The sequence below is a fragment of the Zygosaccharomyces rouxii genome (assembly GCF_000026365.1).
Source record: "Zygosaccharomyces rouxii strain CBS732 chromosome E complete sequence".
NCBI lineage: Eukaryota > Fungi > Ascomycota > Saccharomycetes > Saccharomycetales > Saccharomycetaceae > Zygosaccharomyces > Zygosaccharomyces rouxii.
In genome coordinates, this window is record NC_012994.1 from 458,969 (window position 1) to 482,364 (window position 23,396).

The 23,396-nt window shown below is 38.9% G+C and overlaps 9 protein-coding genes and 7 non-coding genes across 16 annotated transcripts; 11 read left to right on the top strand and 5 right to left on the bottom strand.

The window, feature by feature from the left end:
* Window positions 1-369: 369 nt before the first annotated feature.
* CLU1 (translation initiation factor 3 subunit CLU1) lies at window positions 370-4,191 on the top strand (the record flags this gene model as incomplete). The annotated part of the gene is made up of 1 exon (XM_002499144.1): window positions 370-4,191. The coding sequence occupies one exon, from the start codon at window positions 370-372 to the stop codon at window positions 4,189-4,191; it is 3,822 nt and encodes a 1,273-aa protein (XP_002499189.1).
* A 181-nt stretch (window positions 4,192-4,372) lies between these two features.
* Window positions 4,373-5,914, bottom strand: SEC59 (dolichol kinase; the record flags this gene model as incomplete). The annotated part of the gene is made up of 1 exon (XM_002499145.1): window positions 4,373-5,914. The coding sequence occupies one exon, from the start codon at window positions 5,912-5,914 to the stop codon at window positions 4,373-4,375; it is 1,542 nt and encodes a 513-aa protein (XP_002499190.1).
* An 817-nt stretch (window positions 5,915-6,731) lies between these two features.
* SNR78 lies at window positions 6,732-6,810 on the top strand. Its single transcript, XR_002648409.1, has one exon. It is a non-coding gene; the product is annotated as a snR78 (small nucleolar RNA).
* Window positions 6,811-6,897: 87 nt separating this feature from the next.
* Window positions 6,898-6,982, top strand: SNR77. Its single transcript, XR_002648410.1, has one exon. It is a non-coding gene; the product is annotated as a snR77 (small nucleolar RNA).
* Window positions 6,983-7,058: 76 nt separating this feature from the next.
* Window positions 7,059-7,158, top strand: SNR76. The gene has a single exon (XR_002648411.1). It is a non-coding gene; the product is annotated as a snR76 (small nucleolar RNA).
* An 82-nt stretch (window positions 7,159-7,240) lies between these two features.
* SNR75 lies at window positions 7,241-7,332 on the top strand. Its single transcript, XR_002648412.1, has one exon. It is a non-coding gene; the product is annotated as a snR75 (small nucleolar RNA).
* Window positions 7,333-7,392: 60 nt separating this feature from the next.
* On the top strand, window positions 7,393-7,482 carry SNR74. Its single transcript, XR_002648413.1, has one exon. It is a non-coding gene; the product is annotated as a snR74 (small nucleolar RNA).
* A 64-nt stretch (window positions 7,483-7,546) lies between these two features.
* On the top strand, window positions 7,547-7,647 carry SNR73. The gene has a single exon (XR_002648414.1). It is a non-coding gene; the product is annotated as a snR73 (small nucleolar RNA).
* A 100-nt stretch (window positions 7,648-7,747) lies between these two features.
* Window positions 7,748-7,836, top strand: SNR72. Its single transcript, XR_002648415.1, has one exon. It is a non-coding gene; the product is annotated as a snR72 (small nucleolar RNA).
* A 169-nt stretch (window positions 7,837-8,005) lies between these two features.
* BUD22 (Bud22p) lies at window positions 8,006-9,490 on the top strand (the record flags this gene model as incomplete). Its single annotated transcript, XM_002499146.1, has 1 exon — window positions 8,006-9,490. One exon carries the CDS (start codon window positions 8,006-8,008, stop codon window positions 9,488-9,490), a length of 1,485 nt encoding a protein of 494 aa, XP_002499191.1.
* Window positions 9,491-9,630: 140 nt separating this feature from the next.
* On the bottom strand, window positions 9,631-11,244 carry ERG5 (C-22 sterol desaturase; the record flags this gene model as incomplete). Its single annotated transcript, XM_002499147.1, has 1 exon — window positions 9,631-11,244. One exon carries the CDS (start codon window positions 11,242-11,244, stop codon window positions 9,631-9,633), a length of 1,614 nt encoding a protein of 537 aa, XP_002499192.1.
* A 554-nt stretch (window positions 11,245-11,798) lies between these two features.
* On the bottom strand, window positions 11,799-12,920 carry SPC42 (Spc42p; the record flags this gene model as incomplete). Its single annotated transcript, XM_002499148.1, has 1 exon — window positions 11,799-12,920. One exon carries the CDS (start codon window positions 12,918-12,920, stop codon window positions 11,799-11,801), a length of 1,122 nt encoding a protein of 373 aa, XP_002499193.1.
* Window positions 12,921-13,461: 541 nt separating this feature from the next.
* SOK2 (Sok2p) lies at window positions 13,462-15,075 on the bottom strand (the record flags this gene model as incomplete). Its single annotated transcript, XM_002499149.1, has 1 exon — window positions 13,462-15,075. The coding sequence occupies one exon, from the start codon at window positions 15,073-15,075 to the stop codon at window positions 13,462-13,464; it is 1,614 nt and encodes a 537-aa protein (XP_002499194.1).
* A 1,916-nt stretch (window positions 15,076-16,991) lies between these two features.
* STB4 (Stb4p) lies at window positions 16,992-19,730 on the top strand (the record flags this gene model as incomplete). The annotated part of the gene is made up of 1 exon (XM_002499150.1): window positions 16,992-19,730. The coding sequence occupies one exon, from the start codon at window positions 16,992-16,994 to the stop codon at window positions 19,728-19,730; it is 2,739 nt and encodes a 912-aa protein (XP_002499195.1).
* A 39-nt stretch (window positions 19,731-19,769) lies between these two features.
* Window positions 19,770-21,365, bottom strand: PRI2 (DNA primase subunit PRI2; the record flags this gene model as incomplete). The annotated part of the gene is made up of 1 exon (XM_002499151.1): window positions 19,770-21,365. The coding sequence occupies one exon, from the start codon at window positions 21,363-21,365 to the stop codon at window positions 19,770-19,772; it is 1,596 nt and encodes a 531-aa protein (XP_002499196.1).
* Window positions 21,366-21,887: 522 nt separating this feature from the next.
* On the top strand, window positions 21,888-23,381 carry FMS1 (polyamine oxidase; the record flags this gene model as incomplete). Its single annotated transcript, XM_002499152.1, has 1 exon — window positions 21,888-23,381. The coding sequence occupies one exon, from the start codon at window positions 21,888-21,890 to the stop codon at window positions 23,379-23,381; it is 1,494 nt and encodes a 497-aa protein (XP_002499197.1).
* Between the last annotated feature and the right edge of the window lie 15 nt (window positions 23,382-23,396).

Below are 23,396 nucleotides of genomic sequence, written 5' to 3' on the forward strand. Positions count from 1 at the left end.
TTTGAAACCCACGCAATTTTCTTTCTCGTTCCCGCGTTCGGCAGATCTTCGATGTTCACTGTTGAAAAATTTTTAGACATAGTGTTCGAACTGGTTAGTATTCAGAGGAATTGGCGTCGTTCATACCTCGATTGGAACGTTAACTACTACTAGTTATCACATACATTCATTTGAATTGCCGCACTTAGGCAAAAAATTATCTTTTCCCTGTTGTTTTTGTCCAAGTTCTTCACTTAGGGAAGTAGAAAATTAGAAGGATTTTAAAGGTTGTTCATCCAATAGATCAATCAATATATGGTCCTTGTGTGATAAAGAATATCGATTGATAACGATTACGAAAGACAAACCAGAATTATTATTATAGATACCATGTCTGCTGATGAAAAGGGAGCAACTAATGCTACCAATTCTGAAATAAAGTTATTGATTAAACTTCCATTCAAAAGCGGTCCTACAGCACATTCTAAGAAGACTCAAGTTAACCAGGAGAATGAATTGCAATTACTTTTCACCAGAGAGGGCAAAATTCAAAATGTTATTGATGTTTTAGGCGTTGTTTATACTACGAAATTTTTGACCAATATAGATCTGGAAGCTAATGGTAGAGTTCTTAGCCCATTGGAAAACCTTTCAGATGTGGTCGGTAATGATGAAGCTGAAACCTTCAAATTAAAGTTGTTGTACAAGCCTTATAATGCAAGAGAAGTCTTGAAGCATCTTTTAGCAACCCGTGAATACTTGGGATTTACTCCAGAGACAACAGATGGATTATCAGATTTTGCTGTTTCAGTAGGCTCCAAATTCCCTGAAATTCCATTCAAAGAGATTAAACAGAGGACTGAATCTGAGCATAAAGATGAAAAGAATGAGGGGAAAAAGGAAAACGTCGAACCAGAAATTTCCGCGGAGGAAAAGCAAGAATTCGTCAAGCTTGTTCATGAGATATTTGAAGAGTTTAATTCTGAGCCCAACAAAAATTCCTATTTTACCGGAAACAGTATTATTACCCCATGCCTTCGTTCGCTTTATTTGTCGCATTATAATCCTGTCCCAGCCTTCTATAGGGCTAGAGGCCATCTAATGTATTTGAAAGCGGTTACTTTAGAAGGTGAAGTTTTCCACATTACAGCGGTTCCATCCGGGTTCTATCTGAATAAGTCCTCCGAAACAAAATTTGATCCTTTCCCTAGAGAAGCAGAAAATGACGATCATTATGTTAAACCATCGCTTCATCAATTGATAGGTATGCATTCTAAAAAATTCTTTTCTCACATTGAAAATTTTGAAAAGAAGATTAGTAAATTGGATTCTGCTGCATATTTGAAGCCAACAACTACATTTTTACATAAGCCATGGTTAATCTCTTCCCTACCTGTTGAGACTGGTGATTATTTGCGTTTACAGGAAAATTCATACAATTTCGATACTGAGAGAAATTTCAATGATGAATTTCAAGCAGTTAGAGAATTGGCATCAGATTCTTTGCATGAACGTGTTGAAGCTGAGAGATTATTGATTAGAATAAGCCATGAATTCTCTGCTGCTGCTTCAAAAACTGCCATGTCTATCTTACATGGTGATTTGGTCGCTATGAACCCTGAGAGTCCATTGGAGGAACAAATCTTCCTAAAGGATAACATTTTCTATTCATTTGTCACTGATGTTAGCGGCAATTTTACCGGAAAAGGTGGAGATGCTGCTGCCTTCGCTGCAGCAAACCAAGATCTAAGAACTACCAACTTGTTGAATCGTTTGAATCTGAGGGATGTGCGTTATTTGCTCGCCACTATTGTTGACTTCGCTGGTAAAAGAATTCTAGCACAAACTCCAGTTCCAGGTCTTTTGAATACTATGGGCACACGTATAGTTGAAGATCCAGAAACCGGTAAGGAAGTTATTGAAGATCTACCTAACGAAGTGGTTGTCAACTATGGATATGATGAAGCTGAAGGTAAAGTTGTATCTAATGAAGAATTTGACGAATCTGTGAGAAAGGAGTTTAGTAGAACTTTCCATCTAAAGACTCATGAGGTCGATGGTGCTCAAGTGTCTTTTTCATCACAATCAAAGGGTATTATCGGTTTTGACAAGAGAAAATACATCTTAGATTTGGCCAACACTTACCCCTTGGACATCAACTTTGTCAGAGCTAATTTCGATAGTGTAGAAGAATCCAAACGCTACCCTCATAGACAAACTCTATTGCGTCCAGAATTAATTGAAAAATGGTGGCAAGAAAAATTGACTAAAGCTGGTGTTGAATATAAAGAAGCTTATGAAAGGAACATGTTTTCATACAACCCAGATGCCTACCAAATTCCAGGAATTGAAGATCCCGTGATAGACGAGATTTCTGATTATTTGGAGAAAACTGTTTTACAAAGTGTGGTTGAAGACTATGCCTCTACCAATGCCATGGCTCCCTATGATGGTGCCCATGTCGTGGACAACTTGCATATCAACGGTATTAACGTTCGTTACTTGGGTAAATTGATTGAATTGGCGAAGAACACCTTGTCCCAACAGACCGCTGATTACGAGAATAATTTGGTTAAAATCCAAGAGGGCAACAAGGATCATCAAGAGTGGGAAAAAGGTTATTTGATCAAGATCGAAAAAATGCTGAAGGAAAGACAAGAAAAGATTAACAAATATATTGAAGCAAACAAAGAAGTTCCTAAGGAATTGACTGGAGAATTGAAATTGAACGATGAGGAAATTCGTAAGCCAACTAAGGAGACGCCAGCAATTATTGCTAAGGATTATCTATTGCCTTTGATATCAGCAGCTGAATCAGAAATTGTTGCACGTTCTTTGAAACATGTTCTACGTAGCTACAGTAAGCCCCTACCTGTCGCTCTGCTACCTTCTTTTGTTGCGTATGTTTTCAACCTGTTCTTTGGTGTAGAATATAATGATAAACCAGTTCCAGAGGAAGTAGATGAATTTTACCCAGTCAAGAATTACGAGTTCTCTAAATTGACTCGCGCCTCTCTATTGGAAGCGATTGAGGAACAGGCCTATCTACGTTTCCGTTATGAGCTGCCTGGTAATTGGTTTGAAGCACATACTAAGGTTCCTTTTGCTTTGATCAGATCTGTCTGTTACGGATTTGGTATTCAACTAATCAACAAGGAATATTTCTTCAACAAAGAACAGTTCAGCGCCTATCAGAATAGTTTAGATAAGAAGATGAGAAACAAGGTTGTGGCTCCTAAGTACACCTTTTCATCATCTGATTTGCTCGTCATCCCTCGCGTTAAGACCACCAATTATGGCTCAAGCGTTGGTGACGAATTGTGGGCCGAAGGTGCCGCAGTATTGGATAAGGATCAAGGTCTCGCCTTGACCTTCCTATCCCAGGCTATTGCTGTCAAAGAAGATGTATCTACAGCTTTGGACCGCTCCGTGGCAGAAAAGTACTTGGCCTTGTCAACCATCTACAGTAGCGTTGGGTTAGTACCAGAAGCTGTTGCCTTTGCTCGTAAGGCTTCTGTCATTTATGAAAGGGTTACCGGTTTGGATTCCTTTGAGTTATTGCGTTCTTTGAGCAACTTGGCTTTGATGGAGTACTCTAACCGCAGTCCATACAATGCTGCCTTGGTATACAAGAGGATCATGGAAATTGTCAAACCGTTCGATTTAACCAGCAAACACCATCCAGTTATCATTAGTGCTTTGAACTATTTGGAGGAATTTGCTGTAACTTTGAAAGATTCTAGATTGGCAATTGAGATTTTGAACAAACTTTGTACATTGGTTGCCAAGTTGGATGGTGAAAACTCGTTGGCTTCTGGTTATCTAGAATCACGTATCGGTAACTTATACGCTACCTTGGACGATATGCCCCATGCTTTGGATCATATCGCCCGCACCAACGGCATCTTCATCAAGGAGTTGGGTCTTAACCATGAAGTTACCGCCCAGGCAAGACAATGGACTGAGGGGTTAACCAATTTGATTAAGAATAACCAATTCAAGCAAAAGGTCTTAGAACAGAAAGCTAGAGCCAACAATGGTGCTACTCCTCAAAACCGTAAGAATGTAGACGAAAAACAAGTGCAACCTAACCCAGGATTGGCTAACAAATCTGTGGATGAACTCTTGAATTTCATCGAAGGTTCTGAAGGCGCTGATACTAAGCAATCCAAGAATAAAAAGAAGAGTAAGGGCAAAGGTGGTAAGAAATAATAGTCCTCATTTTTTATTTTTTTTTTTTTTTGTTTATCTTATTTCGTCATTTAATGTAGTAATGATATTCTCTGTAAATAACATTCCTCACATGTTAATATAGTACCACAATTGCTTGTATCCAAACATTATTTCGGAAAACGAAATGAAAACTTAAAATCTATCTACTTAATCTATTTCACTAGCTTAATACTTGTTCTGCTACTAGCATAAAGGCAGGAATTAGAATATTGTCATTCAAAAAACTATTTCCTTCTAACACTCCGCTCAAACCACAGATGAGGATTAAGTTTAGAGAAGAAATTCCTTTGAAATAACCCAAGTATTGTTTAAAAATTAATGAGACGAAGGATGTACCGGCAATGAAGGCACCAGTACCTTCTATAGTCTTACCTGTTCCTGGCCAACTTGTTTTACCCCATTTGCCACCTACTATGGAGGCTAGGGAATCACCTACACCTAACCCGATTAATCCTACGGGTGAATCGCTAATCAGCAGAGGAGTTGCGATACCTATAATCAAATAAATGTATGAAATAATTAGGGGACCCTTATCATCTCTGAAATCAGCAAAAGATCTTAGTCTGGAATCTAAAAATTCACCAAATGGTTCTAATTTCAAATATCTCAAGTATTCCACACATAAAAACAATACAATCGTACCTGACAAAGAAATTTTAACGAATTCAGGGTCTAGTCGAAAAGGATGAGAAATGAGCACAAGAATCAAAAAGTGCCAAACTTTCCTAGATGTATTCAGAGTGAAACTTGATTTGAAAGTCAAAATGTTGGGGATTAGGAAAAGTAATGAACCTAACCAAGTGAATAAGATAGTCTGGCGCAATTTGGAAACGGCAATGTAATTGATTAACCAACCCAAGGGATCATTATCGTCAATTACTAACAATTTCTCAACACCAAGTGGGAATCCAACGAGGAAAACACTGAACAAAATCATTGACCTGATAACACCATTGGACATATCGCGAGTGAGGAAGGAAATTGCCGAATTTACCATGACAACGATGACAAACGCGGTTAAAGTCTTCTTCAGGACTAGGAAGTATAATGATTGGGAAGTGTTCAAGTACAAAACATTGGTCAAAAGTATACTGAACAAATTGCAATCGATTTTATCTAAACTTTTCAAACAGCTAACTTTGGCCAAAGTTCGATAAATGAAATAATTGATGGGAACCGCTCCCAAATATCCATATTTCTCTTCAATGGTAGTATCGACAGTATGGAAGGCAATAAATATCATCTGCATTGGTATTCCGTAGAATGGCGACATTTGTAGGCAATTCGTTACGAGTGCAATATTAGCTGCGGCATTCTGTTGATCAAATAAAAGTGACATCATAAAAGGTATGAAAATGAGATAAATGGTGTTAAACTCCGGTAATACACTGGAATTACCTTTACTTGACTTAAAACTTGAGTAAATCCCGACAAATACTGCTGCAGCAGCTATTAATCCCATTTGCATTATCTCCATGTGCTCAAAATCCATATTGTAATACTTGTCATATGAAAGATGCGTAATGAGGCCAAGAATACCTATCTGCAATATCCTCTCAGGCTTTAAAGTAGCATCTATAAACGAATATTCTCCCTCATCCTTCTTATTTTCGGTTATGGTGGAATCTTTGTTCTGCCTTTGAGTAACCTGTTCTCCAGCAGCGCTGTTGGATGACGCCGTAGAAGCCCCTAATCTGCTCATTTCCTGAGAAAATAGCTGATAATATACTAACGGAACTAATCAGAGCACAATTGATGGCAAATATTCTTCATACTTACTGTTGTTGTAACTTTAACCACCTGTCGTACTCTTAAAGATATATCCAATTTTGAGAATCGAAGGGCTGTTACCCGTACTTCAGTGTTACCCCGTCAAGAAATCATATTAGCCGCTGAGACTTGGGTATAAAAAGAAGGGACAATGGAAAGCAGGGAGAGGCCAACGAAGTATTCTTCGTACTCATTCTGTATAGCCAAGAAGAAGGAGAGTTGTTGAGAGATTGAAGTATGGCCACTGCCTTCAACAGTCCCCATGTTATACTGAGAGCTTTTCAAATTTTCCTGTAGAATAAGCTGATACTAGTGCCACTAGTGATGCTACTCGTCTCCATCGTGGGACTTGGGAAGAGTTATTGTCAGCTAGGAGCGCTCAGATTTCTAAAGGTACCAGTTTGTATGGGTTACTATTGAACATGTTTACCCGTCGACTGGAAATTATCGTCAGGGTTACTGATTCCATGATTTTTAGCCGTGTATACTATGGAACACGACAGGATAGGGTTGCTGGGCTCTGCCCTTGTTGCTGGTTAGATTCGACTGCTAAAAGAAATTATCGTTACCCTGATGAAGAAACGCGCACTACTTTCCTGTTTAGAGAGGGCTTGAAAATTTTTCAACTATAAAAAGGGCTTGCTAAATCGTTTTCAACATCTTCTCTCTTATTACTCCTGAACAATAAGAGTAAGTTAACCAAACGAACTCAGGGGCAAAGGAAGTCATAGGGATTTGGGCAATTGGTCTCCGCTGATGACCAAATTAATTAAACAAACTAGAGTTTCTGATAATTCTAATGATTAGAACGTTAATCATCGCTGAGGATTCCGATGAACCTTGCATATGAATCTCGTAACAAATACAGGTGTATTTGTGATTTTCTTTGACCTCTGTTTTTGTCAGATGTAAATTTCATATGATGATTAAAACGAAAACAAAAGCTGGAATTACTGGCTGAACGCATATGTGTTGAAACGTTTTTGCACTACTTCTGATTTTAATTTGCATCTGGAAAGAATATTTAGGTAATCATACATGAAAACAGTGGTTTTCAGTATCATTCTTTTTCCTGTAGTGAAGATGAGGATCCAAAGCACTGGGCACTGACAAAAAAATAATGTTATGAGTGACATGCTGTTAGTGGGCCTAGAAAACCCACGCTACTGATTCATTCGGGAAAAGTAACATTTAGGAAGTGCTACTGATTTCTATGTGATTTTTGCAATATTACATGCCCTACTTTTTATTAATTTTAGGATTTGAGGATGATTTTAATAGATGACGAGTCTGAACTAAACAGTTGAAGACAAACTTTTTACAATTACCATTCATGCATTTCTGAAATCTACAATTACACATAGAAATCGACGGTAATCATCAGTAGATGTTACCGTGAAGTGCTTTTTATTTTGCAAGGATGAAACCTTAAACTAATTAAAGACAAGCATATGTCTGAATTTTGCATGTCAGAAAAACGTTTTCAAGTCTGATGCGAAACTGCCATTGAAAGAAAAAGGTTTTCATTTTCTCCAAAAGTATTTGCAACTTTTTTCCGTTTTTTGTTTATGATGATTTCAATTTTATCACGACGGTCAACTGTATTTCCTTATCGTTTATTTGGAAATGTTGATGATTTTGCCTGTGACAGGGCGTTTCACTGATACAATTTCAAAAGGTTCAAAAACTTGTTTGGAGAGTTGTAAATCTTTTTCTTTCGAATGCGCTTGAGTTCAAGCGCTTTATAATTCTTGTCACGTAATTCTTGGAAGATGATGACCATATTCTTACATATAATGAGAAAATCCTTCAATGAGAAGATTTCCAACCGATTTGCATGTCAGTCTGATCCAGATCAGCTCTTCAACTCTTTATGGGGTTGAAGGGCTCCAAAATTTTTGTTGAAGTTAACACCCTTGCACCGCACTCTGTACTTAACAAAGAAAAAAAAATTCATGCTCATCTCATCACTATGTTCAATTCTAAGTAACAATATAGGAATAGTAAAGAGTATTACTGCGAAATGCCTAAGGATAACTTGATCTTCAAGTTAGATAATTTGGAATATCAGTACAATTACTTGAATGGAACTTTAGAAAATTTTCAACCTCGGTTGAATGGTACTTCAAAAGCATATAATGCCAAAGGTAAGAAAAGTTCTAAGAGAATATCGAAATTACTTGAAGAGATTAAGATAGGAGAGGTTGAAAAACAACTCAATGAACTGTGTACCGATATTTTCCAAAAGAAGACTTTCCACTTAGATGGTAAATTACGACAATTTATTGAGAAGCAATTGAGTCAATATAAACCTTCGAAGAAATCGAAGAACGATTTTACACCTGTGATTAAGGATATAAGGGAAAAATATGGGTTAGAAAAATTTTCAGAGCTGATTAGCAAATCCAAAGTGATAAAACTTTCGTTATCCAAGATAAACCCCACAAGGGAACCGCCCAAATGGTTTACCGAGCATGAATTTTGGAAAATTCATAACGATAAGAACAATGAATACAATCCAAGTAAAATATGGAATGAAGTTGTGATGAAGACTGAAGGATGTAATCAATTGCTGAGCTCATTGATGAATAACAACAAATGCAAAGAACTGATTGCAGGCTTTAATTCAGGTATGGATGTGTTTTTAAATATCAATAAAGGTAAGAAGGACAAGAGTAAAGAAGATAAAGTTTCCCAGAGTGAGAAAGAGACTCAGAAGACTCAGAAGGAAGGAGATAATCAAGAAAGTCCAGATGAAAAGGAAGAACAAGATGACGATGGCGATGAATCTGATGAAAGTTCGGAGAGTCAACTACAGGATGAAGGTGAAAACGGAGAGCTAGATGAAGAAGTTCTCAAACAATATGATGATATGTTGGCAGCATCTGATGAGGAAGATAATGAAGGTCTCCAATTGGATCCTAATATTAACTACAACGAAGTGACTGATGAAGAACCAAGTGATGATGAGAAAGAGAGCGAAGACGAGGACGAGGACGAGAATGAAGATGAAGATGAAGATGACGGAGAGCCAGAGACTAAGAAACCAAAATATCAATTACCTGAGCTAATGGGAGGTTATTACAGTGGTGGAGATTCTAGTGATGATGATTTGAAGAATGACAGAATTGCACAAGAACAAATGTCAAACAAAGGTCAGAGAAAGAATAGACGTGGTCAAAGAGCAAGAAGAAAAATTTGGGAACAGAAATTTGGTGAGAAGGCAAATCATGTCGTTAAAGAACGTAATGTATATTTTGAAAAGAAGAGAAAGAAACAACAGGAATTCGAAGAAAGAGAAGCAAAGCGTGCCGCCAAGGCAGCTAAGGCTTCTGAATTTGAGAAGAAGGCTTCTCAAGAATATGAAAAGGGAGCAGCACGTAAAACTGAGTCCAAACCTAAAAATGAGACTCCTGCTGCTGAACATCCCTCATGGATTGCTAAACGTGAAGCAGAGGCTAAATTGAAAAACGCCAAATTTGAAGGTAAAAAAGTTGTTTTTGACTGAACAGTGCATTTATTTACATTTATTTCACACTTTCACTCTTTCTTTTCTTTAAGGCATAATATCAGGAATGTCATGTAATATATATCAATAAATAAAAGAAGTTCCCCTGATCAAAGAAAATATTATCAGTTATATCAAAATTATTCGTAAATCTTGCCGGTTAATGGGTCTCTTTTCTTGAATGTCATCAACAAATCATCCTTAGGGAAAATAGTGGCAAACACTTTAATTTTCTCACTTAATGGTGTAACAGAATGTTCAAAATCTGTGAAAAGTGCAAATTTACCCAATAGAGCACAGAAAGTCATCATCACATAGGTTTGACCCAAACAAACATGGGGACCACAACCAAAGACTAACCAGTTCTTCTTTGCCTCACTGGCTTTTGAACCTTCGACCCATCTTTCTGGGACGAACTCATCTGGATTCTCATAAACCTCAGGATCGTGTAGGGCTGGGTACAAAGTAGGAATCAACATAGTACCCTTTGGTGCGGTATAATTTTCTCTCACTTGGAAGTTTTGTTTAACCACATATGGAACCATCAGCACTGGTGGTCTGTAACGTAATGTCTCCTTTATGACCATAGTAGTGTAATCCATCTTTTCAATCAATGGCAAAGTAACTTTCATGTTAACATCACCATTACGAACTGCTAATTGTTCTTCTCTAACTTTGGCTAAAACGTCGGGTCTGTCAGCAACAATTTGGAATAACCAGCATGCTAAAGATGAAGATGCATCTTGAGATGCAAACAAGAAAGTGAAAACAGCCTCTGACATTTCCTTATTGGTAAATTCTCTGTGGTAAAGTTTTGAATCACTGTCATTTTTGTTCTTGGCATCGTGCATTAACTTAGCCCAAGCATCCATAACACAGATTGGCTTACCACCAGCGGCAATGTGGTCCTTTGCCATCTGAGCACATTCTTCAAAGATTTTCATAGCGGCATCAGCAGTACGTTTACCATACCAAGTCTTGGTGTAGGGTAGAATGATAGGGAAATTGACCAATTCCAATGCTGCCGTCACCAGATAGTAATCATCAGCAATCTTTCTCACTTGATCCTCGGTAATATATTCCCCGCAGAATGCACTCAGGGACAAGGCGCAAAGAATCTCTCTCATTTCGTGGAAAAATACTTGAGGCTTATTATTGTTATCCTTTGACAATTGAACGAATTTGCCAATATATTTGTCGATGAGAACTTCTAAACCTGGTAAATATTGTTCTAAAGCTTGTTTGGTGAAAAGACCGTTTAGGGATTTTCTATAATCGACATGAGCCTTACCATCGAGAAAGACCCAATTGTTTGGTCTCAAAATTTTAACAGCTACATCGACAACGCATGGTTTCACATACTTGGGCGATTGCATAATTTTCCTTGCTAAATCCCTTGTAGATGCAATAACCACAAACTTATGAAAGATGGAAACGCACGAAAGTTCACCAGAATACCATTTTGCCTTATATTCTTCGAATTTGGGATCCAATGATTCCAAGAAAGGTCCAATTATTGGATACCATTTCCACTTAGGACCCGCACAAGAACCCTTTTTGGTTTGGTAAGAAATTTGGTCCCAAACTATCAAAACGCATAAAAATGTAACGAAAATTTTCCAGTACGATAGTGATTTTACAACCTCTAAAATGGAAGCGACAGTATGACCATTGTTTGCTAACAATGGCTGCACAGTACTGTTTTGGAATCCTGCGACAGTATCCATAGCCTTATCAACGGTAACCTCTGCCATCCTCTTCTTCGTGTTTTTTTTTTCTTCTTTGTTTTCTATTACTTCCCTTCGCTGAGACTTGGACAAAAACCCACCGTTATGATTTCGTTGTAGCAGTATACAGTCTCTGTTCAACCAATTGACTGAAGGAAAGTTAGCGACAGTAGTAGATGTAGAAGGAAGAAGAGTAGCAGGAATCAAGATTTTGCATCATCACCAGTCTTAATATGTGAACTCATATAGTCCGCGTATTTGTTAAAACCGATAAGACGGATATCACACTGGACGAACGATGAGAGGGTTTTTGTTTGACAAATTTTACCCTAAACGAGCACGGGCTGCTTTCTTGTAAACGAGCGGCAGAAGCGGTAACTTAGACCCTCGTTTATCGCACGTCAATCGTTTAGAATGCATCCACGTGCTACTCGTTGCGTACGAAACGTCTTTGCTCCTTCGTCTATAGTGATACATATATCCGTCAACTCAATTTTAATACAGAAATTATAATGCAAGGAAACGAGAATGCAAATGCTTAGGGTCTATCGGGTTACACTTCTAATCCAGCGCAATTCAACCTACCACACTCTGTTGATTGTATCGGTTAAGTCGCCTGTTGATGCAGCGAGACTTGCTCTCTTGGCGAATGGTGTAGGAGTCTCTAGCGGATTTATCGCTGGTACTGTAGGCCTTCTTGAATTCAGATCGTTGCGTAGAATGTGATTATGGTCATGATGTTGATGTAGAGGATGTGTCTTTGTATGATGACATTCCATGCAAAATTCAGGCGAAGACGAAGATACATGTTGTTCCGCGGAAGGTACCGCGGTTGATGTACGAGGTGGGACAGTTGTAGCTGTGGATCCAGCAGCTCCTTGTTGCACTTGAGCTTGTTCCATGCTTAATTTACCCATAAGTTCTAGTAATTCTTGACTTAGCGAAATTTTACGCAATTCATTCTCACGTTTAATGAGTAGTTTTCTCTTTAACGATTCAATTTGATCTTCCAGTTGTTTTAATTCCATACTTTCACGGCACATTATATCTTCTTCGGAGGGTCTTTGCCAAACTGATGTCGATGTATTTGGAGGTAGGGGTGACGTTGAACTTGTTGCTGCCGTTGGAGCAGACGCAGGTGTGGGAATGTTAGCAGTTTGTTGTTGTTGTGGTGGTGGTGACGCCAGCGAACTATTTCTACTCTCCATCATTATTTTTGTCAACATGTCTAATTTTTCACTTAGGACGCTAATTCGATCGTCTTTGCTCAGTCTGGGGTCTGTATCTTTATCAAGGTCCTTGTTATTACGTCTTTTGGGTAACTGAATATAGTTTGAATCGGTTTCCATGCCATTGCTACCGCCACTGGAAGATCTGCTAACATTTTGTCTATCTTCCAATTTTTTGTTTAATTCCGTATACTTGATCAATTTGCCCCTAAGTGAACCAACTAAAACGTTCAAACGATCAATTTCCTCTTGTTTGCCATCTAACTTATTCATTAATTCTTTGTTTTGCCTAATAAGTCTATTAATCATTCGTGAGTTTAACTTGTATTCTTCAGGCACAATTCTTTCTCTACCTATTCCATTGCCATTTGCATCCCTGTTGACTGGATCAGAAAACGCAAGGTAATTCTCATCATTAAAATCGATACCGCCGTTTCTTGAATTATACCGTCTTGGAGTTGGTGATATGTTCATTGTGGTTTCTTCTTCGTACTATTATTATTATTAGTCTTATTCTCTATTTTTTATTGCTTGTTCTTTACAAAAAATTGTATTATCTTCTATTCTTTTGTTTATGTTAATAAATTGTATTATGTCAATCCAATGTTAACATCACAAAAACGCTGACGCGAAAGTTGAACACGCGTCGTTAAAAAAAATTAAATTTAAGCTTATCTCATCACAAAAAAAGAATTCGATTCATTAATTATACATAGCAATAGAAATATTAACAGGTAATGTTCAATGTAAAAGTCCGTAAGTAAAAGTACAATGCCGCAGGCAAGCAAAAATCATCTGCGATGGTTCAAAAAACAAAACAAAGAAAACAAAAAAAAAAAAAAAAAAAAAAAATGTACATATCATAAATCTCTTAAGTTTGCGAATATCCCGTCTCGTCTAGTCTATCAAATTGTCTATCATGTATCTTGCCTTTTCGTTTAATTTTACAACCCAAACGGAAATTTTCCTTGGAAACTTTAAAGGTAAAAAGAACAAAAATTACAAAAAAAGTCCGTTAATCATTTTTAGAGCCGTCGCTATCACTAGTAGAGCGATCGGTGGTATCACTCTTACCACTTGTCGATCGCAGCAGTTGTGATGAAGATTGATGCAATTGTTGAGGTTGAGGAGCAGGAACGAACCCCATGACATTTTGTTGCTGTCTTGCATCTGATGCAGTTGGTGTAACACTCAATGGTCTAATGCTTGTTAATGATGGTGCTGTTGTTGTAGAAGTATCACTTGGTGTTGGTGTGACAGAAGTTAATGGAGGAGCTAAATTTTGATTAAAAATTAGTCTTGAATTTGGATTGGGGGTTGAACTATTAGTAGAGTAATCAAAATTTGGGGTATTTGGGTGTGGTCTAATGGTGGTATGTGCAGGTGTATATTGAATTGCAAATGGTGGGGTTGTTCTTGATTGAGTAGGTAAACCAAATTGAGCAGGTTGAGGTAAAATTGTGGTTGTTGTCGGCGTTGGCTGTGGAATATTCCTCGTCGAATACCACGGATCGTATGTATTGGGTGGATGCAATGACATTGGACCTTGAGACGGTGGATTTAACGATGACATCGGATCATTAGGAGGTGAGTTAATTCTCGACATTCTCTCGTCTTCATGGTTTGAAGTTTCCTTTAAAACGCTTTGAATATCTTTGACGAAAAGCGGATACAGGTAATCCGCGATTTTTTCTCGTTCGGCCATCACTTGAGCTCTTTCGAACGGGATCCAAACACCTTTCAAATGCATTGAACCGATCTTGACGACATGTCTAATTCTTTCAGCTTTTAAGATTCCATCTCGACGACCTCTTGTGATCTTGGCAACATTTAGTAACTTGGTACCGTTAATCATATCATTATCAGCTCGACGAACCACGCTAACTCCATTGGCTTCAACTTGATAGCATAAAGTTTTTTCGTCTTCCCACATGGTAGTCGTTACTCGAGGTTTCGTTACGTGACCATTACTATCATACGAAATAATCGAACCACCTCTTATATTTGCCACATCGTAGCTATGAACCAGTGGCTCACTAGTAGTTGCAGGTGCTGATGGCGTTGTCGTTGTCGTCGTTGAGAATTTTGGTTTTTCAATTGGCCTTTCAATCGGTTTCTTAGCGATTTGAGCCATTGATCCGGCGCTTGAAACGTTATATGGCGATAAAATCGCGCTCGAACCACTTGTGCTTGGTGTCTTCGATGACCTATCGTCATGATGTTGTTGTAAAGGCACTATTGGTGTCGATGTAAATTGTCGGAGAGGTAGTTGAGATAATGATTTTGGTGATGTGCTTTGAGGCGGTAGCGGTGATATCGACTGAGGTATCTGCTGGGCCTGCTGTTGGTATTGAAATCCTGGGTAATGATATGGATGAGGTAAAGTGTGAACTGTCGATGATGGTGACGTTAGCATCGGAGCTTGCGGTGCAAACGTTTGGTATGGTTGAAACTGCAAGCCTGGAGGAGGAGCAGGTATAGCTAGCTGAGGTAACTGATGATACGACAGTGGTTGCTGCATCGGTTGTTGTGGCTGTTGTTCCTGCGGCTCCTGCTGTTGTTGGTATTGTGGTTGGTATTGTGGTTGTTGTCCGACCACGAAGGGGTATGGCGGCGGATTCATGCTCATTATATTAATCAAAAGCTCACTCTCTCCTTCACACTCTACTATTAAAACAAAATTACTTCGACAGCTCTTGTTGTTGTTTTGTAGTATTAGTATGAGTACAAGTTCTATTAAGAAGCGCTTGGGCGGGTTTGGTATAGTAGTAACAATGTCTGAAAAAAGTGGCAGCAAGCGATAAATGACAAATGACGAATGAAGAATGAAGAATGAATATAAAATACACTTAGTCACAGAATGTAGAAAAAAAGAAATTTGACAAATGACAAAATGACAAAAACAATCTTGGGGGCAAACACACCTTTCTACCTACTCGACCGCACCGGTTCTTTATTGTTTTCTTTACAGATTCCAGGAAGAAAATAAAATTCTGTTTGCAGTTGCAGTTGCAGTTGCAGTTGCAGTTGCAGCAGCAGAAGGAGACAAAATGAACCTACTCGAGGATCCTTAACAAATAATCCAGCTGACCTGACTAATCCAGGGATATCAAGAAGAATAGGAATACTAAGAACAAGAACAAGAACAAGAAAAAAGAAAAAAGAAAGTAAGTAAGTAAGTAAGTAGGAACAGGAAGAAGAAAAAAAAGCTTAAACTACCGTATCTTGCGTTAGCCTGTTGTAGTTAATTTTTTAAGACACAGCTCCTCTAACTGACAAAAGAACGCACAGATTGATAAAATTCCGTGGGGCGGCGGGTCAAGAAAAAAACACCGACAGGCATAGTGCACAGTAAGAAGGCAAGCTACACAGGGCATCGCAGAGCTACAAGACATTATTACATTACGACAACTACCATTAAAACCGCCTTATCTCCCCTACTGCGTATACCTTTAGAGTTCTAAGAAAAAAGAATACCCGAACGGTCGAGAAGAAACCACTCACAATGACACAACAATGACAACAATACCGAAAAGAATGACAAGGAGACAAAGAATAATAGAAGAAGAATGGGAAATTACGAAGAAAGGTATGTAGAACGAAAAAGGGCTGATTTTTTTTCTTTCCTTCTTTCTTTTCTTTCTTTTCTTCTTTCCCTAGTTTCTTTTCGTGTTGTCAAGAAGGGACGAATAGAAGGAAAAAGAAATGTAAGGAACGATTTTGCTTCTGTTTCTCTCTTCCCGACGGACTTACGAATCATCAATTGAACCCAGTGATGAAAGGCCGTCACCGCAACGCAAATATATGTGCATTGTATGGCATGGGTTTTGTTTATGATCGGCCCGGGTGCACCGCTCTTGGTCGCACGCGAAAAAAAATAAGAACCTATATTGTCGTTTAAAGTTCACAGGAACGCGAGGACAAAGTGAGTGCTTCAGTTTGTTCTAAAAAAAAGCGGGGGGAGGAGCTCAGCTGAGCTTCTTCGTCTACATCGGGTCTGGCTGGCCCCAGAAATTTTCGAAACTGGAGAAGACAGGAGATATCGGGTGCCGATGTCGCTGTTTTATTTGCGGGCCAGATCGCAATGAGGTTGCGTTCTTACCGGGACAGGACAGGACATTTTGACATCATGATTCTTGCGGGGGGACACACCCGGACGACGAAATTCCTGCCTTTCATTGTTGTCGCCTACAGCACGTGCGGTAAGCCGTCAGGAGGCTCAGCAATCAAGCGGCTGTGTGTTGCTAGTGGAAACGCTTTTTTTCGGTGCAGCAGGTAAAGGTATGTCGATTTAGATTTATCTTGCAGGAATCGAACCGGGGCACGTGTTTCTATTTTCATCGTTACTTTTCCCCCTTTTCTCGTACATGTTGATCTAGTGGCCATCATACGTAGATCACTTGCTGTCTCGCGCTACTGCTGCTGACAAACGTGTCAGCAGTTGTATGTATATACCGTAGGACTTGTAGTAGGTAATAGCTACCGATAGTAAGTAGCAGCGAAATTTATTCGTAACTTTGCAAGTATAGTCGTTAAAGGCTTGGTATGGTACAGGAAGAAATCCGTCGAAATCGTCTCAGGGTACGCAAGGCGTGTGAAATCTGTAAAAGGCGTAAAGTTAAGTGCGATGGTAGTCAGCCGTGTGCAAATTGTGTCAAGCATGGGCAAGAGTGTAAATATATCAGTGGTACAGTAAGAAGAAGGTATAGAAGGGATATCGGGAATAGTAGTGGTGCAAGCATATTAATACCTTCGAGGTTGACGCCTTCGTCATCGACTGCGCTGAATTTCAATGGCAGCGTAAATGGGGGCGGTAGTGAGATTTTGGGTAATAACAATGGAGTTGGAGATAGTGACAGGATGGCATCTTTACTTTTACAGTTAGGAGGGAATGGGACGGCGGGGATATGGCCGCCCGTAAGTCTTGACAGTGAAAGAATTAACGCTAATACTAGCGCCATTCGACATTTGATTAAAACGACTAATAGTGTTGGTTATAATAACAGAAGATCACCATGGCAGAGCTTTTCGCTGGATAAATACAGATTTCACAGGAGGTATCAAAATCTTTTACCATTTTATTTGGGAGCATCGTTAATGTCAGAGATACCACAACATGCCGTTGAATCACATAGATTGAAACAACCGCGTATACAAAATTATGGATGGAACATGTCCGGTGGACATTATTTGAGGCATGATAAGAGTTCAAAGGCCAGGGCAAGAGCACGAGCAAGAGCTGAGGGAGCTAATTTAGATCCGGAAGGTTTCTTCGATTTTGAAAATCCAGTGCATTTATCGGTTGTCAATAAGTTGCTTAAATTCTATTTCAAAGAGATCAATCCACCAATGAGTATAGTTCATGAATCGATGTTTTGGCAGCAGTTCAACAATCGCTTTTTACCCCATACGAACTTCAAAGATTCCAGTTCCAAATTATTTCGATCGATGTTATATCTGATTTTGGCCATTACCCTAAGGTTCAGAGAGGGGTTTATGGAGAATACAGAAGGATCGAATGAATTTCTATTTACGTGGGAAGAATTATCGTTTTTTCAAAGACAGCATAGGGAGGAAGCGATGTTCAAGTATGCGTATAGTGTTATTACACAATTGACATTTGAGTGGGAATCCTTTGAACTAATTCAATCGTGGTTGTTAATTACGTTTTACTTCCGTACATGTTATAGACAAACGGCATGTTGGAACGCGTTGGGTCAAGCAATCAATATGTGTAATGGGATGTCGTTATATTTGAATCGATTTCCTCGAACGCATTCAAAATATGACGAATCGAGAGCCTGGCATTGCTTTTGGGCCTGTTTTATCATGGACAAATTAATCTCCTTTCAAATGGGTAGATTCTATCAGTTATCGATGCCGGTTTCCCATATGACGACTCCTGGTCATTGGTGTGATAATAAAGTTGACGTGGATAGAAATGGTAATTCCAACGCTGAAGACGATGATAATAGCATCTGGTCAGATGCAAGTGAGACTACAAATGATGAAAGTGATGATTCGAGCAATGTTGAAGATGTTCAAGAAGTAGATCACAATGATAGACAAGAAAATGGGGAGCACCCGCAGGGCGAAGACGTTGAAAAATCAAACACACCGCAATACGAAGATGATGGAAAGGAAGATGACTGGTTCCACCATGAGACTACACAGCTGTTCGAATTGGCAGTTATCGTACAAACATGTCAAAAGCGTGATGGAGAAGAGTTAGATTTAGAGGAGTCTATTGCCTTAAGAAGAAAACTAGACGAATGGTTTGAAAAACACATTCAATCGACAAGAATTGATAAGACTTGGCAACATCTGTATCAAATTCAGCCACTTTTGTCATACTTGGATGTGAGACTAACTTTTGAAACAAGACGTCTTTTCCTATTGATCAATCAGCCTTTAGATACCGGAGAGATGATTTTCCCGATTGATACTCTAGGTCTCGTTAAACATTGTCAGTTATCGGTTAAAGTTTTATCACAAATCAACCAAAAGCAGCTTTATTTCATTCCATGGTGGCTAAATTTGTCCCAGCTTTTTACTGCAAGTGTTATTTCTATTGCGTTAATCCATTCTGGTTTACAGACATCTAGATCTCTTGACATTCTTCGTCGATGTATGGACATTTGGAACAACTTAATGACGTCGCATCCGAAGAATCCTCCGGGAATGTTACCAGAATGTCTTTGGTGCATAAAAATGTTGAATCACATGTGTTGCCTGCGGCTATTAAGTTCTGCTACACATCTAGAGAATTTGGTAGGGACAAATCCTGGAGATTCGACACCAAATGATAATAAGTTTTCACAATTTGGTAAAGTTGGCGAAATGGGGAAAGCCATCAATTCAGATGATGAATCCGGATCTCTCAGTAATTTACCACCAATACAATCACAAATTCCTTCTGCGTCCCCTTCTATCCCTCAATCTCAACCAATTAGAGTGAAAAGCGAACCAAGTACACACATTCCAATATCTACAACGGCAGTCAAGTCATTGGCAGAAAATCAATTCAAGATTACACCGCAATCGCAGCCACATCCACAGCCGCAACCACAGCCGCAGCCAGGTTTGAGCGAACCGATTTTAGGCCAAGGGTCTGGGACGATGAATACGCCACAAGCTTCAGAGGATTTTACGTGTCCAAGGATGGGCAATATTCCATCATCCTCAATCACAGATAGTAGCGGTACTGGTAATAAGGAAAATAGTGAAGCGATTGACGAGGGACTTTTCTCATATTTGCAATGGTTTGATCAAAATTTCATGTAATAGTCAATTAAATTAGTTAATTAGATTATTTTGCTTGTTCTATTCTGTTTCATTACTATGTTTCTTTTGCCATTGTCTCGACCTTTCAAAGTATAGGTTCGGATGTGCAATATGAGTTTGATCATCGACTTCCATACCTGTTTGACCGTGCGTACTTTCAAAGACTTTTGTACAGGCAATGGTAAACTCATTCTTTTGACATGATTCCAATACGCTACTAACTTGTGTCGATGTCAATTTCATAGATGATAATTCTGATGTCAACTTATCTACATTCCAATCTCTGTAGGGACAACCGTGAAATTCACCACGAGCAGGTCTTGGTTTGGATAAAATGGTTCTACAATCCCATACTCTGTAGCTAATTCTACTACCCTCTAACCCATAATTATGCCTAAAGTTGTACCTGTACTCTTTATTGAACTTGTCCTGTGTCATATTGCCCCCTCTAGCGGTAAACGCTTCTGACCAAAATTTGAGTGCATCATCAGCATTTAAACCAATACCTTTGAGGAAAAAACTCAATTGTTGACGACCATTATAACGTAAATGATGGTGTTGTTGTAATCCACTGAATAAATTTTTGGCGCATAATGGGAAATTAGATGAAATTTCCTTGGAGTAGACGTTTTGAGAATTAATTTCACCTTCTTGAGCATCTGATCCAAATTCGTGAGAATATTGTTGGTAATCTGAGATCGTATAGCCAGTGGATAAATGGGTTAGGATTGGGATTAACCTGTCGTCTTCATTGAGATGCGGTAAGTGTTGGAAAGTTCTTAACAACTCCTCTTCTAGTCTTTGGGCAAATTCTCTTGATAGTAGGTTTAATTGTTGGAATTGTGGTAGATATGCAAACCCTTTCTTTAAGAAAACTTGTCTAGAACCAACCAAATCAATGACACTTTCAAATGGTAGTTTGATAAATCTTTCATTTTGGAAATACTGCCTTCTTTGCATCTCATCGGTTAGATTTAATTGGAATTGTAATTGTGGTGATATCGTTTGGTATAACTCCTGTGATAGTTCCATTTTTTCATCTTCTGAGATGAACTGTAACATGGGCAGATCTAGCGATTGTACAAATTTGGCCTGGTATTGAGAAGTTAACATGTTGAATCTTAATTTAAATAGCAGTGTCTCTGCCCTTAGAAACTTATCTCTTAAATCCTTGGTTCGACAGAAGCATAGTCTTAAAATAAAATGTGAGTAGTAATCCTTCTTTTTATCTTCTAAACTGTCTGTATTAAAGGGTAGTAACTTTTGTAATAAGGGTTTTACTATAGTTTCTGTTTCTTTGGCGGTCTTATTTCTAGCGACACAGGATTCTAACTCTAATAGCACTTTGAGTCTATCGATAGCCCAAATTTCAAACTGGTCTAAAGTTATTTCACCTTGAGGCGGTAGCTCATAAAATGATAGTTTTGATTCATATATCTTATCGTAAAGCCTTCTTTCTGCCTCTGAACCAGGTTGGCCCATAATAAACTGTGATCCGCTATTGTCATCGCTAAAATGTCTGCGTGAAGAGATTCTCTTTTTGTTCTGTCTAAACATCTTGATCTGCCTGGAGCTATGATTGATTAAGTTTAAGGATTGGTGAAGTTCACCAAGTGTGCTTATTATCCTACACATTCATCCATTCTTTAAGCTCATCGCACTTTACGCGTACTTTTTTCCATTTTTACGCGTCAGTGAAATTTCATCAGAACCAAGAATTAAATAAACTAAAAGGTTCGAGCATCTTTATTTTATAGCCATTTCTGTAACAAGAATCCACGATGCTAACGCATGAGATGCTCATTCCCTTTGTAATGGGTTACATGAGCGTTGACTACGCTTATCTACCCGACGAGATCAGTGTCAAATTTTTGTAGTAAGGCTTTTTGCAGTTTTCTTAGACTATCGGACCCAAACTGACAGTGAATTCACGCTGAAGCTCATCCATTTCTCAGTGAGGCCATGGTAGATTCTTTCAGGACATTCAATTGGATCCATTCGGTTTCTAAGTGATAGTTTTCTATAGTGGACCCATACATGTGAACTATGGTTTTCGTCATCAAGAGTTCAAGCAAAATTGAGGAAATGTAGATTTGACAGAAATTCGATACAAGCATTCGACGAAGATTCAAACGGAAGTGAGGAAAGGAAGATTTAATGGCTATTAAGGACAAGACCGTTGTTATAATTGGTGCTGGTATTTCAGGGTTGAAAGCAGCTTCAAAGCTTTATGAAGAAGGCGTTAAGAACTGTGTTGTGTTGGAGGCAAGAGACAGAATTGGTGGACGTTTGCATACGATACAAGGTTATCAAGGCCGTAAATACGATTTAGGTGGGAGTTGGCACCATGACACTTTAATAAACAGGTTATTTGCCGAAGAGGCCAAATTGGCTTTACAAGAGGGTAAACCCAGGTTTGTATTTGACGATGATAGCCCGATATATATCGATGGTGAAAGAGGTCATTTGGAAAGTGATGGATACTTGAGATTAGAGGTCATTTTGGATGAATTTATCAAATTTGTCTACTTGATATTTAATCAAAATTTAGGAGTCCCTGATTGTTCTTATAAGGAAATGGTTCATAGATACATCTATGAGAAACGTGAATTTCTAACGGACGGTCAAATTAGATATCTACCGCAACTGGCAAGGTTCATGGAATTGTGGCATGGTGTTGATTGGGAAATGCTTAGTGGGAGAGATTCGGTCTACGATAGCCAGGGTAGAAACGCCTTTGTTTTGCACTACGAAAGCGTGATAAACCGTATCGCCCAAAGTTTCCCACAAGACTGGTTACAAGTTTCTACCCCCGTCAAATCCATTAAAAGATCTAAAGGTGTTATCGTGACTACTGACGAAGATGAATACCACTGTGATTACACAATCGTTACCATTCCCCAAAGCGTTTTAGAGTTATCATTGCATGATGAGGATCAGCCAGGTAAGATATCATTTCAACCACCATTAAACCCTAGAATCCAGGAAGGATTTACTAAATCGCATTTTGGGTCATTGGGTAAAGTTGTCTTCGAATTTGAAAAATGTACCTGGTCTGATGCTACTACTAGAGTTGTTGTATTAAGTCATTCATCTGATCACATTGCGCAACAAGTTCGTAGCGCTGACGATTGGGCAACATTTTGGAAAGCTGCCGACCATCACGAAGAAAGTATTAAACCATGGGACCATCCTTTGTTCTTTTTGAATTTGCCAAGATCAACTGGTGTGCCTAGTTTAGTCGTGTTGATGCAAGCGCCTTTGACCCAATACATTGAATCGTTACCTAACAAACAGCTTGTATTTGAGTTTTTCGAGCCAATACTAAATAAGTTCATGGCTGCAATGGGATGTTCTCAGCCTGTAATCAATGCTATAGATAAAACAGACGTAAAATCACCAAATGCAGACTCGCCAGTGCTTCAAGGGATTATCGTTACCAACTGGAGCTCGGACCCATACTCGAGAGGTGCCTACACCGTATGCTTCCCCGGTGATGATGCGATCGACATGGTTACTGCCATGATGGGTGGTCAAGATTCTCGTATCAGATTTGCGGGTGAGCATACTATTCTAGATGGCGCGGGATGTGCATACGGTGCTTGGGAGAGCGGTATACGTGAGGCCGAATATATCAGGGAGAGGCTTTGATAATAGAAATACAAA